At 49.9% G+C, this 18,236-nt stretch overlaps 1 protein-coding gene across 1 annotated transcript; it reads left to right on the plus strand.

Annotated features, from left to right (window-relative positions):
* The first annotated feature begins 16,732 nt into the window (after positions 1 to 16,732).
* Positions 16,733 to 18,034, plus strand: CPLX2 (complexin 2). The gene is made up of 3 exons (XM_068534640.1): positions 16,733 to 16,763; positions 16,902 to 17,077; positions 17,837 to 18,034. The coding sequence occupies exons 1-3, from the start codon at positions 16,733 to 16,735 to the stop codon at positions 18,032 to 18,034; spliced, it is 405 nt and encodes a 134-aa protein (XP_068390741.1).
* The last annotated feature ends 202 nt before the right edge of the window (positions 18,035 to 18,236 follow it).

An 18,236-nucleotide genomic window follows, 5' to 3' on the forward strand; every position in this document is an offset into this window, starting at 1 on the left:
CCTCTGGAAATAGTCGTTGAGCATTCACAGTGAGGAAGTTCACTGTTTGATGTTGGAGATTCGGGGATGAGCAAGACACAGCCCTCGCCCTCAAGCAGCTTAGACTTCAGTAGGAGGAGACAACCAAGGATGTATAAATTAATAGAGGAACAAAATGAACATCAGAGGCGTGGAGCGCACCAGAACAGTGAGTGCTCTGCAGGAGGGGAATCATGGTGAACAGGCTGGCAGAGGAGGTAGAAGGCAGACCAAGGGAGGCCCTCATGGGTCTGGACTTGCTGTAGGCAACAGTGAGTCATTGAAGGTTTCTGAGCACAGGAGTGACACAGCAGGAGGAAGTTTCATCATCTTCATGGAGCCAGATAAAGCCCAGAGGAGAGTCACAGAGATGATCAAAGGGCTGGGGACAGGCCTGTGGAGGGAGACGACAGAGTGAGGACTGGAAAGATGAAGGCCAAGCACAGCCTTGATCTAAGTCAGGCAGAGGAGCACACACCGCTTCCTGACGCTAGACCAAGACACGGATGGAGCCACACCATGAAGTCACTGAGAACGTTGCTTTGTTTAACTCCCATTGGGAAAGTGCGTGTCACACATACAAAAGATGTCATTTATATAACTGTGATCCCCACCACCCCCCCCGCCCAGAGGGGGTGTAGGCTGGAAATGGGGAGTAAATCACTGATAAAGAGGTTCTGGTAGTGTTCTGAGTGGTCATCATAAAGGAAGACCGAGGGGCACCAGGGCGTCTCGGGATAGATCCTTTTGCTTGTGAGAAAAGAAAAAAACTAAAGCCACTTAAAGCAGCTTTAAGGACAACAAAATGGAAGGGGCGGTTATTGGCTCACAAAAATGACCAGACCTAGGAGAGCTGTAAGCACAGCTTGATCCAAGGTGGAAACAATGTCACCAGGCTAGGGTTTCTCCCTCTCCTTTTCTTGGCTCTACTTGCTCTCCCCATTCTGAGGCTCCATAAGGTGGCTCCTGGGAAACCCAATTCATAGCCCAGTGAAGCTAAAAAGAGAGTCCATTTCCCTTAGCTCAAGCAGAAGTCCCAGAATTGAGTCTCTCTGGCCCTGACTGGTCTGATTTGGGTCATGTGACTACCCCTGAACTGATCTGGAGAGCCAGGGAGACCTAAGTGCTGATTGGCTTAGCCCAGGTCACGTGATCCATCCATGGCTCCAAATGAAATACACTGGTTGGCTCCTCCAAAGCTGATGCCACACGAGGGAGTGGGTGCTAGGTGGCAAAATAAGCTGTGACCACCATGTGTTTCAAGGAGGAGAGGGATGCAATTGGACCCGTGTTTTAGAAAGCTATGATTCTCCTACAGATTTGGAAGCCAGTTAGAAAGTCAATCTGAAGGCAAGAGCAGAGGCAGGAGCCATGGTTAGATGGCTGGTGTTAAGAGTCAGGTTGAAGCGAACTGAGCGGAAGTGAGCAAAGGACTGTGACAGAGGGGGATATTTTAATTTAAATCCTTAGGACAGAGTTCCAGGGCCCTGACCTACAGCCACCATCACTTTTGATCACCTCAGACTTGGAACACCCAGCCCCATTAAGGACCAGCTTGTGGCAAGGTCCCCATATAAGTGCCCTAGCAGGGTCACCTACACTCTGGGACCAGTCGCCCCAAAGCTGCAGATCCCGGCTTGGCTGCCAGCAACCCACCTAATCCCCCTCTAAAAATGTGGCCACCTGTAGAGACATACCAAGTTCCAATGCTGCTGATGCCGCCACTTCTCAGCTGTGTTGCCCTGAACAAGGCCCTTAACCTCTCTGAGTGTGAATATCGCTATCTGAATATAAAGTAGAGATGATGACATTTAGGGTAAGGGACGCGTTGGTGTAGGGATTAAATCAGATAAGGATATGAAACACCTACCACAGTGAGAGGCTCAGTAGGTGAAAATTCCTTCCTCTTCAAACCTTTCCGTTTTTCCCTGGTTTCTTCTTCCCAACACCTCTCCAACCCCTTGTTTGTTTGCCAAATAAAAGGTGGTTTTGTTTTATTTTGTTTTTTCTGCCAGAAAGAAACAACTGGAGGTTGAGTGGCACAGACCAGCCATTTTTAGATTTGTGGGTAGAAAAAAGTCCTCTTGTTCTCAGGCCGGAACCTAAGCCCCCTCTGGACTTCCTTCAGGCGATTCCCATTTGGGGACATGATACTCCAGTCCCTTGTGTGGTCGAGAGGAAGGAAGGAAGCCCAAAGAGGGGGTAAAGAAGTAGAAGAAACATCGCCCACCCCTAGTTTCCTCTAAACTTCAAATTCTTCTTTCTCACTCTAACTTAAACGAACTCAGGGGACTCAGGAGGCAGAGTTCTCTGGCAAAGAAGATCATAAAAGTAGGCTTTGTCTAATGATCGCACAGCCCCAAACTCCAGAATCCCCGCCTTGCTCAGGTGTTGGAGGGAAAGACGATTAACACTTGCTGAGATTGTGCTGCGATTCCCTAAACATTGTTTTATCTGAGTCTCACAATCAGCCTGGTAGGTTGGGATCATTGACCCATTTCACTGAGGAGGAAGCTGAGTCTCAGAGAAAAACCACACTATCTGGAAGGGGCAGCGAGCTGCTGAGATTTCACCCATGTCTCTATGTGACCAGAGCTCATTGCTATCTCCTCCACAGTGCCTCTGAGATGACTCTGGCAGCCCCGGAGCCAACTTCCCTGTCCCTTCCCTGCTTTGGACTTCCAATCCCATCTGGCTTACAAGCTGTGTGTTTTTGATTCTCCTCCTCAAAGCTGCCTCTTCACCAGGATAGCACTTAGTGTGTTGTATTATCATTGACTGTTGGTGGGCATCTCTCCCCGCTCACTCCTGAGTGCTTCAAATCAGAGGCTCTGATCTGAAAGGATCTTGAGCGTGTGAATTGGTCCATGTGTTATCTCTCTGTGGAGTATTCGCCTCTCTTACTGTGGAATAAAGAGGGGGAAGAGAAACTCCGAAAGTTCTTATACATCTTTGTCTGCCTAGGACAGTGCCTGGTGTGTCATAGGTTAGCCACACATGTTTGATAAATGAAGATTTGAGTGAAAGGAGACCTACCACATAGGGTTGTCATGAGCTGAAAGGGCTGAGATCTATAGCATCCCTAGAACAGTGCTTGGCATACTGGATGTGTTTTAAGAATGTAATGCTGAGTTACAACTGGGAAAGAATACTTACCCAGGAATTAGGAGTTTCATTAACTTGCTGTGTGGCATTGAGAAAGTCCCTTCCCATTTCTGGGCTTCTGTTTCTTCATTTGTAAGTTGAAGACACTGGATTAGATGACCAGAAATATACCTTTTCAGTGCCGACTTTTTATGCATGTTTCATCTCCTCCCTTCGCTCCAACTCCTCCCCAAACACACACACACACACACACACACACACACACACACACACACGCACCCCACGTGCATGCCCGTCAATCTCCAAGACAGAATTCTGCTGCCTCTCGGCACTTTCTGTCTTTCATTTCCTTGACCAGAAGCTCCATGAACTTATTAAACTTTGCTGTCCATGTTCCTCAGCTATGCCTGCTTTAGTAAAACAGCAATAATGTCCCCTCAGATTCATTTTATTAAAGAGCAAAATCTGTTTTGTGGGCCAGGGTGTGCTGGTCCTAAATGGAAAGTAGAAGTCATTTCCAGCTCACTTGCTCTGTAAATGCAGGGGTTCTGCTGGCTGCCTTTGCACTGAGATGGAAAGAACATTTATCTTCACAAATGTAGGCAACACCATGGAGGCAGCCCTGCAAGGGACGGGGAAAAAGCCTTCCATTCCAAAAGGTGTGGCGAGCCCAAAATAGAAAAGTTCTTCCTAGAACAGGAACAAAATTACACGGCAGTTTCACTTCTAACTCCACAATTCTAGACGTTAAGATTCATAGGATTTAAGATTCTAAAGTTGTGAGTGAATGTGTGTAAATAGTTGAATCTAAGCGTCTATTAGTCCTAAAATATTATATGATTCCGTGATTAAGTATTTTTTCCTACAAGACCAGGGTCCTATGACTCTCAGATTCTATTGACCCAAGACAAAGGTTTTTCAACTAGTGGGTGTATCCAAAACAGCTGGGGTCTTGGTAACCAATGCAAATTTCTGGGCTCCCATCTCCAAGATTTTGGTCCATCCACGTGGGATGAGCCCCAAGAGTCTGCAGTCTTTTTAACAGGTCCCCCCAACCCCAGTGGATCTGAGTAGGAGGGGGCCACTCTTGGACATACAGTGTTTAGAGAGCCTGTCATTCTAGATTCTGTGATTCTAAATGTGATTCTAAAATGGCCTTTAGCTTATGATTCTAGCATTCTGGAACTCTTACTCTGTTTCCATATGCCTAAGGACAAGATTCCAAGGTGTAAAGACTATCTTTCTGAGCAAGGGTTTCACATGGGGGAGGGGAAAAGAGACCAAGCGTCACGAGGTTGGAGGGACATTCTAGAAGGGGTACTTCCTGAAGGCACAGAGCAAACGTTGATGCTGCACCGATTTGCCTGAGCAAGTCCAGTGCTAGGACTCAAATGAAGAGGCTTGGTGCGGTGCATTGGCTGGCTCTGGGGTGACATGAGCACCTGGGGTCACCAGGAGGAATTCCGGATGGACAGGGAGATCCAACCATGTCCTGGAGAGTTGGAAGGGCTGAGGTTGGAGGAGGGGAGGCAGAAATCACAGCAGAGAGCTCGAAGAAGAACCAGTGGCAAGGGAGGAAGGATTTATCCGCAAGACATCCTCCGCGTGCCTGTGTCGGATGGTAGGGGAACTGCAGACTGGTTTGGCAGACATGAAAAGTAAGGTTTCAGGAAAACTCAGGCTGAGAGGGAGCTAACCCTGAGGGGATATCCCAGGGTACAGTGTGTGGGCTGAAAGAGGACTGCCTTGACATGCTAATGAGTGCTTGGATCTTGGAGGGTAAGGGTGGGATGAAGGGTAGCAGAGGACCTCTAAGGAGCTTGTAGGCAGATGCTGGGCTGGGGAGGGGCTCTGAATTGGGGACAGGGTCTGGAATAGAGAGGGCTTCCTCAGGAGGTTCCCATACACACTCTATGTACCACCAATGAGTCAGGATTCAGATGAGAGACCTGGGACCCTCTTTCTGAAAACAAAAGTGGAGAATGGAGAATCCAAAGTTTTCCAGCTTCCCAGATGGGGCAGGTTGGGTTACCAAGGGTTTCTCTGGCGGCGGGGGGGAGAAGGGAAAAGAAAGGATCAGTAACTCTTGGTGACACATTTAGCCTGTATGTCTGCACAGTGGTGATGACACACTCCTGGCTGCACATACAAACCCATTCTGCCCCACACAATGACAGTGACACATGTGCCAGCTCATTGTGACACACTTACTTACACCTGCACCCTTACCCCCAATGATGGCACCGTTTCATATTGATGCTAACACACCATGTGTCATCTCTCATTGACAGCAACACTTAGGACACACACCATTGCACAGAAATGGTGATATGTCCCCAGAACTTTTGCATCTGGCACAGTCTAAGTAAATGGCACCCTCTGTAGTTGTACCGTGCACAACCTGCAGAGCTGCATATAGTACCCATGCCTTACACCCAAACCATCACGCAATGCCATTAACGTATTCCACTGTAACAACAACCTACTTAGCTCTACACCCAAAAGCACACTCACACCAGAGTCACTTCATATCGGGAGGGATACACCACCACGCACTGAGAGTCACGTGGTGACAAACCCACACCTGCCCTACTAGAACCTGTATCCTTCCACATGGATGCTGCCCGCTCCCACCTGCACGGCCCCCAGAGGTGGGCACACACACAAAGTCACTTTTGCACACCAGTGGTTTGCCTTCACACTGTGTCACTGCATGTTGAAGGAGACAGACTGGGACCCTGACCTCACAACCCGACAGTGATGGCACCATAGCCTTGTTAGTGACAAGAGGGGAGGCGCTCATCAGATGAGCAAGGTGGCCTAGAGCCCTTCCCTCCGCACCACCCCCATAGTTCTGTTTCTGCCTCTGGAACACGGCCACCCCCACAAACCAGGACCAACTCTGCCCCTGCAGGCTCAAGCTAGAATGACAGGATGTGGAGTCAGCATCTGGAGCATTCAGAAGTCTCTCTGCACTGACCAGCTCAACTCCTAGTTGAGGTCAGGGCCAGCCAGCAAGCTCTTCCTCATCTCCCACATGGCAGCCAGCGTGCCCTTTGGACGGAGGCAGCTGCGGGGAAGAAATGGGCTGACCTTTGGACAAGAGCCATGCTCACTGATCACATTTATAGCCTGTGGCAGTTGTCATTCCTCACACACTCTTGCTCAATCCTCACACAAACTACTGACATTAGCTCTCTTGATTGGCTTCTTAGTGAACATTCAAGGCATGTACGTATCATTTTAAAAATCTGTTCAAATCTGGCCCCCTGCCCCAGCCCACAGGGTTCATCAATAAAAGTGGAAATTCAGCACCAGCCAGGGTAAGACACCTTAAGCAGAGCCACATTCATATTTTACCGGGTGACTCTTAGAAGCTGTCTACAAAGCAGGGTCTGCAAGGACCAAGGCTCAGCGTGGAGGGTGGGGACTTGCAGCAGGCTGGATTAGAGATGCAGGAGACGAAGGAAATTCTGACAACCCACATGACATGAAGACCCCAATCCGAGTGTGAATTCATGGCAGGTTTTTTTTTAAGTGAGAAACTGGAGAACAGGGAAGATGATAAATGTCAATGTAAAAAAAAAATATCGGCAGAGCAAAAGTTACATTTCCATAGGCTGTGGGATGTGTCAGAAGAGAAGCAGCCCAGCCTGGTGGAAGAACCCCAGAGCTCAGTGTCATGCGGGCATGGGCTGGAATCTTGGATCTGCCAAAGACTCACTGTATCTCCCTGGGCCTTGCCTTCCCCATCTTGAAAATAGGGGTTTATGTGAACTAAAGGAAAGAATGTAATTTATGCAAAGCACCAAAGTGAGCACCTGAGACGTAATGGGGGCCTGATAGTTGTATGATTAGTAATATTATAATCAGTAAGAAATGTTTATAATATTTAGCAACATTTCTGCAGTTATAAAACAGTATTTGGGAACCATGTCCAGGCTGGTAACACTGAACAGGAACAAGTATTCATCTTTTCACCACCTTTTTTTGACAGGAAGCATCAGTGGCTCATGTCATACCCTAATTGTTCAAAGGATAAAGCCACCAAAACATGACTGAGCTGTCCTTTTATTCACCAGTATGATTTTCTGCAGCTAGACATGACTCATGTCAGCTCATGCAGTTCTTAATAGGCTCATAGAAACTGGGGCTCAAAGGGTGCTTTAGCTGTCGCTTACCACCCAAGTGCCATCTTCCAGGGGTAGGGAACTCAGCACCTCACATGCGGCAGTCCATACTATGGTTGGACAGCTCCAGCTGGTAGAAAGTTCTTCCTCTTAGAGCTTCTGTCTGCCTTCCTTTACCTTTCCTCCATGGCCCCAATTCTGTCTTCAACACTAGTAAAAACAGTATTACTTTTCTTTCCTTGCAAGGGTCATTTATTCATTCAACAAGCATTCTTCAGCTCCTGCTTTGCCTGGCACCATGCTAAGTGCTGGAATTACAAATTGAGCAAGGCTTGTCCGTCCTTCAAGGGCTAATCCCCCTTCAGCATTCTCTCCTCCAGGTAAAACATCCTTAAATCCTTCAACCATCTCTCATTGAACCTGATTTCCAGACACCCACCACCAAACCACTTCCTTCTTTTCTAACCATACCTGAGCCTACTAAAGTCCATCTTAAAGTGTTGTGTCCAGAACTGAGCTTAGTATTTTTCTGAAGGCTAAGTTGGATTTCTAGCCCAGCTTAATCAACATCCATGTCAAAGGCAATGCCCATTGTGGAAAAACCCCAATTGTAACTAGAGTGCTGCCAGCCAGGTCCCACTCACGGAGCTTCTGTTCTAGGAGAACAGGGAAGAGGAGGGAGGAGGAAAGAGGAGGACTCTTGAAATGATGGGATGTCAGATCTCCCGTCCCAGAACTCCCCTCAGGCATTAGTGGCAATTCTAAGTCACTCTAATCAAACAGCCTCCCCTCTGCCCCTTCCATTAGTGTCTGCCTCTGGAAAGGGAAGAAAAATTAAAAATGAGCTGACAGGCCAACACAACACAGAATGGAAAACTCAGCCATAAAGGAAGGGACCCCCCCTACACCCAGCCCCACAGCCTGTAAGGGGAAAACAGAGGTGAGCTTCAGAAGGTGACTCTCTCCATGAGGAAGGTGGGCCCACCAATGGCTTCTGATTTGTGGGGAGTCCCCCATTTTGAGACCTCTGCTGTGAAAATGTATGAAGGAATAGTCCCCCCTTGTTGGAATAAAATCATGCCTCCTTCCTTTCCCAGATCCTGTCCTTCTGCAGCTCTGGCCGCTCCCTTCTTGGAAGGAAGCCATCGCCTTACAGAAGCAGGAGTCATCTCCACTCTGACATAACCCTGATTGATGCATAAACTCCTGCGAATCTTTCAAAGGCCTGGTGCAAGGCTCCTCCTCTCTGAAGCCATTTTCCTACACATTGGGCTGGATAAAAGGAAGCATTTTAGAGCCAAAAAGATGGCAATCAGAATGGAGAGGATCATTAGGAGAGAGTCATAAAATGAAAAATGAGTGTGAGGAGAGGAGGAAAGGCTGGGGTGAGCGGCAGATGTTGCCCTGCCCCTTGGTGGTCCCCTTTCTTCCCAGGGCAAAGGAGAGAAAAAATGGCCTTCTAGAATAAGTTTTGCCAAAGAATTCCTTATTCTTCACAGGGTATCAGATCTAGAAGGGCCTAGCAAGTGACTTGCCCAAGGTCCACAGCAATTTTGCAGCAGTTTCCTCCCTCTGGGTCCACGTGGAATGTTCCTTACCCCCTATGGAGGCCTTATCCACATGATGCATCAATGTTTTCTGAGTGCTCATGTGGAAGGACAGGATACTGAGGGGCTGCAAAGATGATCTGATGGTGGTCCTGTCATCCTGTAGGAGCTCACAAGCAAGAGGCATGCAAACAGAGGAACAGGGGACCCTGAAACAGGGGTGTGCCTGGGGGTGGCAGGAGCTCTGAGGAGAGTGTGACCAGTTCCGCCTGGAGGAATCAAGGTGGGCTTTCCTGAGCGGGCGATCTTGTATTTCTGCTTTAAAAAACAAAACAAAACAACAACAAAAAAAACCCTCCCTCCATCCCCTGACCCGCACTGCCCCTCGGAACATCGAAGCAGCAAGCTTGCGGTCCTAAGAGCTGTGGCCAGGATACGCATTTGCAGGGGGGATTGCTGGGGGTGTCTGGAGGAGAAGATACAAGAAAAGGTGGAGGAGGAAAGGGAGTGGAGATTTTTTTTTTTTTTTTAAGAGAGGGGAAAGGAGGGAGAAAGGGAAAGGGAAACAGAGGGGGGAGGCGGAAGAGGGAGAGAGGGAAATAGGGAGGGAGGGAGAGACGGAGAGAGGGAGGGGGAGGGAGGAGAGAGAGGGGGAGAAAGGAGGAGGAAGAGGAGAGGGGGGAGTGAAGGGGGAGGGAGGGAGAGACAGACAGAGAGAGAGAGAGAGAGAGGGAGAGAGAGATTTGAATTTCCCATCTGGAAGGGGAGAGGTAGCACGTCAGGGTCTGGCTGACGGGCGCGATTGGAGGGCGCCTCCGGCAGCCGCCCGAGGCAATAGCCGCGGCCCCAGCTCACCGGGCGGAGTTGCACGAGGCGGCAGCGGGAGCTGGAATAGCAGAAGGAACCGCCTCGTTGAGTTCGGCCGGAGCCCTGCAGTGGCTCAGACGGTTGCGAGGACCTCCAGGTCGGTGCTGGCCACGGGCCGGGAGGGCGGAGCCGGGCTGTGGGCAACAGGGTCTGCGCTCTCGCCTCCAGGCCGCAGCGCAGCCCGGGAAGCTGCAGGGTATGGTTTTCGGGGGCACAGCTCCCCGAGACTGCCCGGGCGCGAGAAAGGGAGGCTGCGCGGCGGCAGCAGGGACTCTGCAGGGCGCGCTCGCCGTGGTGCTGAAAGGACAGCTCCCCGCAAGGGGGAAGCGAGCAGGCGGAGGCAAGGGAGTGAAGCGGAGGCCAACTGGGAAGGAGGGCTGGGCCCCCGAGCTGGAGACCCTCGGGCAGAAGCCCGAAGCTGCCCGGCTCCCGGGGAGCCAGGACCGCCCCGAGGGCGGCGGGAGACTCAAGTCTGAACCTAGAGAACAACTTCGAGCTCTTGGGGTAGGGATGGGGGGACGTCGATCTAAGCTACTTCAGGTTGTGGTTAACCTGGAGCCCGCCAGGGCCCTCTTCGCCGAGGGAGACGGAGCCGCCCCTGAGGGGTACAGTTCGGGTACCGGAGTGAGTCAGAGGGCGGCGGGAGTGGGGCGGACAAACCGAAGGTGCAGGGGAGGAGAACCTAAACGTTGACTGGGGGTGGGGGCCCAAGAGGACTCTATTTGTCATGGGAGGAGGAGGAGCCCAGGTTTGGGCTGCACCTGTCAGCTGCCTGGGGTCATTAGGAAGGGTCAGTTCTACGCCCTCGCCGGCCCCACTCTGCCCCCTCCCTCAGCAAAGTTTGAGACCAGGCCAGGTCTTGAGGTTGGAGCTCTAAGTGTTGGGGGGGAGGGGTGCTCTCAGTGGCCAACCGTGAGCTCGAGGCAGAACTGCCGGCTACGTTGATCTCAGTGGGGGACCGACAGAGGGACGCCAGGATTCCTGTCCCCCTCTTCTGCCGGGAGAATACGAAGCCCCCGCCGCTTCCGCTTTTCTGCAGGAGCCAGTTCCTTACCCACTCCCATCCTCCACTGCTCCTTTCCCTCCCCCAGTGCTTCTCCCTTCTAGAGGCATGGGGGAGGGGTGGGGAGTAGAGGGACATCCCCTGTCACTGCACCGCCATTAGCGTAGGGTCCCCCTCAAAAGGCAAATGAGCGCTGAACTGACTTGCAGTGAATATGGCCTGGACATGAGCTATTTAAGAAAAAGACAACAGATAAACAGCCACAAGGACAAACCCTGCAGGTGCCCGAGTCTGCTTGTCAGATGGCGGGGTCCAGTCCTGAAAACCTCCTGGGGCTCTGATGGCCGAGCCTGAGGAGGTGCCTCAGCTGCCTTCGGGTTAGGATGGGTTAGGAGGGAGTCTGAGAGGGGAAGCTGAAGGCGCATCCCGGGCACGCTGAAGGCAAGGAAACCTGGTGCTGCGGCGGCATCCCTCCCCCACCCCTCCTTGTGTCCCCTCCCCCAGCCTAGCGTCCCCACTACCACCACCACCACCACCACCACCACCGCCCTTCCCGCGCAGGGATAGACCAAGTCTTCCCGCAGACCCGCTGAGGAGTGCCTCCTGGCGGTCTGGCCAAAATCCTCAACTGCAGGCAACCTGCTGGACCTCAGCACTCCTACAGGCATATGGCAAAATATCTACACACACGCCTGCACACACGCTCACGCAGAATCACAACGATGCCTAAGTTCAGAGTTAGACACGCAGGAGCATACCTTGAACGAGTACACTCTCACATACTCGCTGACACACATTAAATTCAATCCAGCAAATATGTCCTGAGGCTCTACCATGAACTAAGAGATGTTGTAGATGCTGGGACAGGAGAAAAGCGCAAGATACAAGCCCTGTCCTGGGAAGAGTTCAGAGTGACTGGGAAGAGAAAGACACATAGCTGGATAGAGTGCATGAGCTGGAGGCAGGCAGGGCTGCCCTAGAAAGTGCCATGGGTCTCAGAAGAGGAAGACTCCATCAAATCTCACCGAGGAGAGATTTCATGGGAGGAGTGATGTATGAAGTGGACCTTTGAAAATTAATGCTGCTGCTGCTACTGATGATGATGATGGTGATGACGGTGACAGCGAATATGTACTGAGCACCTACTATGTGCCAAATGCTGGGCTGGTCACATCTGCATTATTTCATTTAATGCTTACAACATGCTTTGGGTATAGACGTTATTGTCTCCATCTTGCAGATGAGAAAAGATTAAGTCATTTGCTCAAGGTCACTTAGTAAGTAGTGGGGCCAGGAACTGAACTGGCAGAGAGGAGGTTAAGAGGTTCCAAGGATGTAGAAATAGCATGAACAGATGCCCAGGAGTTTTTGGAAAGAATATGTGTGGAGGTATAGCTGATACAGAGCCACATACAAGGGATGGGAAGTGAATGGTGAGGCAGGCAGATGCTAGACTGTGCAGGACTTGAAGGTCAGCACAAGGACTCTAGTTGGTTTAACCAGGCCATGGGGCGCCACTGCAGGATGTGTTTGCATGAGCAGATCTGCCCTTTAGGAAGATTAATCGGACAGCCTTGTGGAGGATAGAGGTAAGGTAGGGGAGGGACAGAGTTAGAGGTTATGCAAAACTTCAGAACGTCGAGGCCCTGAACCAAGGCATTAGCAGCCATAGGAGAGGGGATGTGTGGATGCAGGAAACACTGTGGGGCTATAATCTCTGGACTTCTTCCTCAGCACCCCGTCCCAATTATAACTTGCCAATTCCTTGTGTGGTTTTTGCCCAGCCTCTACCTCCCCAGCTGACTGAATGCTGTGAGAACAAATGCTATGACTCCCTTGTTCCCTGCCACAGCCCCAGCACTCAGAACAATGCCTGGCAGAGAGTAGATGCCCAAAGAATATTTGTAGTGTGAGTGAATGAATGAATGAATGAATGAAGAATTCCCTGACTGTGGAGTTTTCCATTGAGGCAATTAGAAGAAGGAATGCTGAAGGAAAAGATGGTTGGTGGGGAGGGGAGGCAAGGATGAGGTTGATCTTTGGATAGAATGAATTTAAGACTATCCAGCAAAGAGTTAAATGTGCAGGTTTGGGGAGAGAGAGAGTGAGAGATCTGTGACTGAAGAAGCGCATAAACCAATAAGGGTAGGTGAGATTTCCCAGGTAGACAGTGGGAGAGGGAGGGGCAGTGGGAGGGGGAGTCAGCAAAAGACAGAAGGAAGACCATCTGAGAAGTAAGCTGATGACCACAAGAGTGATGTGTCATGGAATTCAGGAAATTCAAGAAGAAGGCTGAAAAAAAGCAGGGTGGGTGAGAGGGAGGTAAGGGGTCTTCATCAGCATCTGATACTGCAGAGGGATGGAGAAGGAGGAGAAGGAGGGCTGTGAAAACATTCCTGGGTCTGGTGATTAGGAGGACTCTGGCAACCCTGACTATGGCAGCTTCAGCAGCAGTGCAGGGGCTGCAGCTCTCCGATCTCACAGAGCCAAAGGGCTTGACTGGGAGGTGAGGAAGTGATGACACCAAGTGGAAACTACTTGATCGTGAAGCTAGAGGGCAGAGATTAAGAGAAAGGTAGGGTTCAGAGCAGGAGCTGGAGAAGGAAGGGGATAAAAGAGAGGTACGGAGAAGAGATTGAAGGTGTGAGGAAGAGGGAGTAAAAAATGGATCAAGGAGAAGGTGTAAAGAGGGAAAATCTGGAGCTCAGGCAGATGGATTGGCTTCAGGGGGAAGGAGGGAGACCTCTTCCTTGGGAGTTAGGAGGGGAGTTCATTGTTTTGATAATGATAACAACCACCATTTACTGAGCCCGCATCATATGCAAAATACATTTCATAGATTATTTCTAAGCCTTCAAAATGGTATTATAATCCTCACTCTATAAAGAAGAACGAGACTCAGAGAGGTTAAGTCAATTACTCACTATCACACAGCTAAAAAGCAGCAGATTCAGGATCTGAGCCAGATGTGCCTGACACCAGAGCTCATGAGTCTTCCGCTGCACCACACTACATAAAGTGAGAAGGAAATCACCTGCTGAGCGGGATGGGGTAGGAGTAGGTTGGGCCTTAAGAAATTCGTTAGGGGAATCTCTCCACAGGGTGAAGAAATTGCTTAACATCTAAAAGGGCCATGCTGGGAGTCAGCAGCAGGACCTTGGGGTGGACCCAAGAAGTTTGGCTAAGTAATCCCAGCAGGCTGGGAGTAAGAAGCACCCGGAGTGACAGGATGTAAACATGGAGAAGACTCAGCCCTTGAGTAGATTACTTTGCATGCGGGGGCTTGGGGTTGGTAATCAAAGTTTTCTGAATGAATACAGGAAGCAGAGGAGTCTGGAGAAGGAGATGGTTTGGTGACAGAGAGGTGGCATGTTGAGTTTGAGTGGTGCCGTGGGACATCCAGGGGGAGGCAGGCAAGAGGGAGGCAAGTGTATTTCTTGAGTTATTTATTGCCTGTTTCACACACACACTCACAGTACACACACTCCCAGAATGTAATCTGCACAAGCACAGGACTTTGTCTGTCATGTTCACTGTTATATCCCCAGTGCCTAACACACTGCCTGACACATGGTAGGTGCTCAACTAATACTTATTGGATGAATGAATATAGGGGTCTGGTGCTCCGATAAGACATCTAGCTGTCCTCGGTGTTAGCGGTCATAAAGCCCCTGGAAAGGGTGAGTTCTCCCAGGGAAAGATTAGAGATGAAAAGGAGATAAGGACTGAGGTCAGAGTCCTGGAGAACACACTTCTGAAGAGGCAAGAGGAAGAAAAGGAGCAGCAAAGGAAGGGAGGGGAGAAGGAGCAGTAGGAGAGGAGGGAGAGGAAAGAACTGAGTCACAGAAGCAAGAAAGGAGAGAGGTTGGAGGATACAGTGGGGCGGCTAGCAGTTCAAATGCTGCAGAACTGCTTCAGCAGAAGAGCTGGGAAAAGGGCCCAGAAGATCATCTGGTTCAGGAGAGACACTTGCCAGAGCAGCAAGTTAGGTGCCCTGTGGACCAATTTGAAACATCTCCAATTAGAGTCCTGCGTCCTCCACCACCACCTGGCAATTCCTTGAGCTAAATGTAAACACAGAGGAGGAACCCAAGAGTTCCTGAAATCATTTGGTTATTATTCTTTTCCTGTTCTTAGAAATGCTGTCTCTTTACAATGTTTTTAGTCAAATGAAAATACCTTGATTGACTGAGCTGAGCCACCTTCAAACTCAGAATTCTAGATCAGGGTGGGTTCTTCTGCATTTCTTGGAAATCCTGTTCCTTTCTGGCATGTCCTCATAAACATGCAGTCAGCAATGGCTGACATTAACTAGCACCTGCTACACACCAGGCACCTGACCAGTATCGTCTCTTCCCCTTCAAACATCAGTACAGGGTAGACTTAATACTCCCTCATTTTGCAGGGAACAAACTGAAGCTTTCCCAGGGAGCCACAGCCAGTGAGGTTTGGGGGCCAAGATTTCAAACCAGGTGTGTCTGATACCACAGTCCCTGTGGATGGTTTTCTACTCCATCGTGACTTTCCTCAAAACAACCTATCAGGTGATCTGATCACGTGGAAGTCCTCAAACTGTCAGGCCCCATGGTATGAAAAGATCTCAGTCTGCCGATATGTTTTCTCATTTTGAAAGAAATGAGGAAAATCCATCATCAATGAACAGCCAGTGACCTTGAACCCAACTTAGTTACAATATCCAGCCTGACTCCTCTACCACCATTTCCCAGGACCCCTTTATCCTCCTAGCAAATCAAAAAGACCCCAAGTCTATGTAGAATGAAAGGCCTGGGGGAGTAGGCCTGGCCCAAGTTGACCATCAAGGTACATGACACTTTGGCTGTTATAGCCCCATCCCCACGGATATCTGCCTCCATACCTGTAAAAGGATTTGCGGTGGCTTTGCCTATGAAAGCACCAGTGAAACTGATTGGTTAAAATAAAAAGGAAGTCTCTAAGAGTTAGAGCATCTGGGTTCAAATTCTCAGGGATGCGAGAAGAATGGGGTAAGAAGGAGGCCAAGTATAGAGGGAGGCTCCAGGCCCACTACCCTTCCCCTCCCACTACCGTTGGAATAGTTCCATTTTTATGTATTTTGCATATTTAGATTCCCATCAAGATTTTATTTGGAGAAAATCTTCTGAGGCAAAAAAATAACAATAAAAATATAATAAAAACTGGAAGTTGGTGATTTAGGGAGAGGGAAAGGAGGACAAACATAAGCTGAGTGGTTATGAGGCTCAGTGCTTGGTACTTTAAAGGCCCTTAGCCCCAAGAAGATTATTGTGTCTCCAATCCCCTCTGTGTAATTCAAAATAAAAATCAATATTAAGCTATAAAACATAAAACTTACATGTATTATGCAATAAAAATAACTTATTTCTCCATTTGTCTAATTTCAGAAGTCTGGATATGTTCATGTAAGCTGGCTGTTCTCATTTTTTCACCTACCTCTTATTTGCTGGGGCCCCGAGTGCAGCTCACTCCTTCTAGGGCTTGATGCAGTGACCCAGGCTCGAATTCTCTCCAGTCTCCACAGTATCCCTGAGAAAGGAGGCACGGTCATCTCTATCTTATAGAGGAGGAAACTGGGGCTCAAGGAGATTGGATAACTTGCGTGGAAGTCACATGGCAAATAAGGAGTTAGGGTGGCATTAGAACCCAGCTCTGCCTCTATCCAAATTCCGGGCTTTTTCCAACATTCCTGGCTTCGATCAAATTAAAGCAACATGGTCAAGATGAAGCTTTTAAAATAAGGATCAGAAGCCATTTGGCAGCACATGTGTGCCTGGCACATAGCAAGTGCTCAGGAAACAGCCCTTTTCCATCCCTTTCCGTGTGGTACCAGGCACTGGGTCTTGGCCTCTGGCTGATGGTACCTGATGCCTGAACCAGGGTGACCGGTCGTTTGTCCAACTCCACTGCCCTGCCTGTGCAGAAGCTTCTCCCATCTAACCCCCAACTCTTCTTTTTGCAGGTTGCCACATCTCCCCAAGCCAGGCCTGCCTGAAGCGCTGCATGCAAATTTGGCTGCTGGCTAGGGCACACTAAACAGAGTTGTAGGCATGGACTTCGTCATGAAGCAGGCCCTTGGAGGTGAGGCCCTAGCCCTGCACCCTATGCCCACTACCCAGTCCAGACCCAGGTGGGAGGGGCCTCAGCACACCAGGGCCCCACATCCCCAGCCTTGTCTCCATGACCCTGTCCTCTTCCTCCCCAACCCATCCCCCACAGGGGCCACCAAGGACATGGGGAAGATGCTGGGCGGAGAGGAGGAGAAGGACCCTGACGCACAGAAGAAGGAGGAGGAGCGGCAGGAGGCACTTCGGCAGCAAGAAGAGGAGCGCAAGGCCAAGCACGCACGCATGGAGGCCGAGCGTGAGAAGGTCCGGCAGCAGATACGAGACAAGGTCAGCACCACCCTCTTGCCCATCCTGGAATGTAGGGGGTTAAAAGGGTCTCCCAAAACCTTGGGCTCCCTTGAATCCCAGCTCTCACCTTAGACCTAGTTCTCTCTGAGTCTCACTCTTTTCATCAGAATAATGCATGTCAAGGAACACCTCCCTCAAGGACCGTTATGGGGATTAAAAAAGTTAGTGGATATAGTAAGTGCTCCCTAATGTTTGCTGCTACAGGTCCACAACTTTGTACCCGAAATCCTGGAGACCAAACAAGTTTGGAAACCAGAATTTGGGGATTTTTGGAAAGTACTATAGTGTCCTGAGCACTGTTATGTGTCACTCCCAGTGAGTTTGCAGCTGCCACCCTATGCCAAACAGTTCAATACTTGTCTGCTCGAACTGCAATAAATCAAGGCTATAAGTAGCCTTCCATCAGTTCAAGTCAAGTTTTGTCACCAAAATTTGGCCCAAAGCATGTGGGAGAACATTCAGTTTTCAGATCTTGGAGGATTTCAAAAGAGCAAAGAAATTATGTAGGCAGGTATTAATTTTAAAGGAAACCCCATGCAGCATCTCTCTTTTATTGAATACCAACTGAAGACAAGCACAATCCCACAAGGAAGGTGCCCTTATCCCCATTTTGCAGATGAGAGGACCCATGGGCTCACAGGGAGTTCCCATGAGCTGCCCCAGCCACATGTGCATGACCTTGAGATCCAGCTCTCTCCTTGCCCTGTTCATGCTCCTCTCCACCCTTCCCCTCCCCAGTATGGGCTGAAGAAGAAGGAAGAGAAGGAGGCTGAGGAGAAGGCAGCCCTGGAGCAGCCCTGCGAAGGGAGCCTGACCCGGCCCAAGAAGGCCATCCCGGCAGGCTGCGGGGACGAGGAGGAGGAGGAGGAGGAGAGCATCCTGGACACGGTGCTCAAATACCTGCCCGGGCCACTGCAGGACATGTTCAAAAAGTAACCGGCCCTCCCACCGCATCCCCACTCCACTTGTTACTTTTTTTTTTTTTTTTTTTTTTGGTTCTTTCTTTTCTTTTTATTCATTTAAGTCTCAGTTCTGAAGGGGAAAACCTCAGTTGGCCTCTGTCCCCCTTCCCTGGCCAGGGGTTCCTCCCCCTCAGCACTCTTCACACTCCCTTCATCCCAGGGTATCCAGCCTCCAC

This window comes from Eschrichtius robustus, chromosome 2 (genome assembly GCF_028021215.1).
Source record: "Eschrichtius robustus isolate mEscRob2 chromosome 2, mEscRob2.pri, whole genome shotgun sequence".
Lineage (NCBI taxonomy): Eukaryota > Metazoa > Chordata > Mammalia > Artiodactyla > Eschrichtiidae > Eschrichtius > Eschrichtius robustus.

What these genes read in the sequence shown, in the direction of transcription:
- CPLX2 (XM_068534640.1), top strand. Translation starts at nt 16,733, where the DNA reads ATGGACTTCGTCATGAAGCAGGCCCTTGGAG. An exon ending in CATGAAGCAGGCCCTTGGAG is followed by an intron (nt 16,764 to 16,901) that starts GTGAGGCCCTAG and finishes CATCCCCCACAG; the next exon opens with GGGCCACCAAGGACATGGGG. An exon ending in GGCAGCAGATACGAGACAAG is followed by an intron (nt 17,078 to 17,836) that starts GTCAGCACCACC and finishes TCCCCTCCCCAG; the next exon opens with TATGGGCTGAAGAAGAAGGA.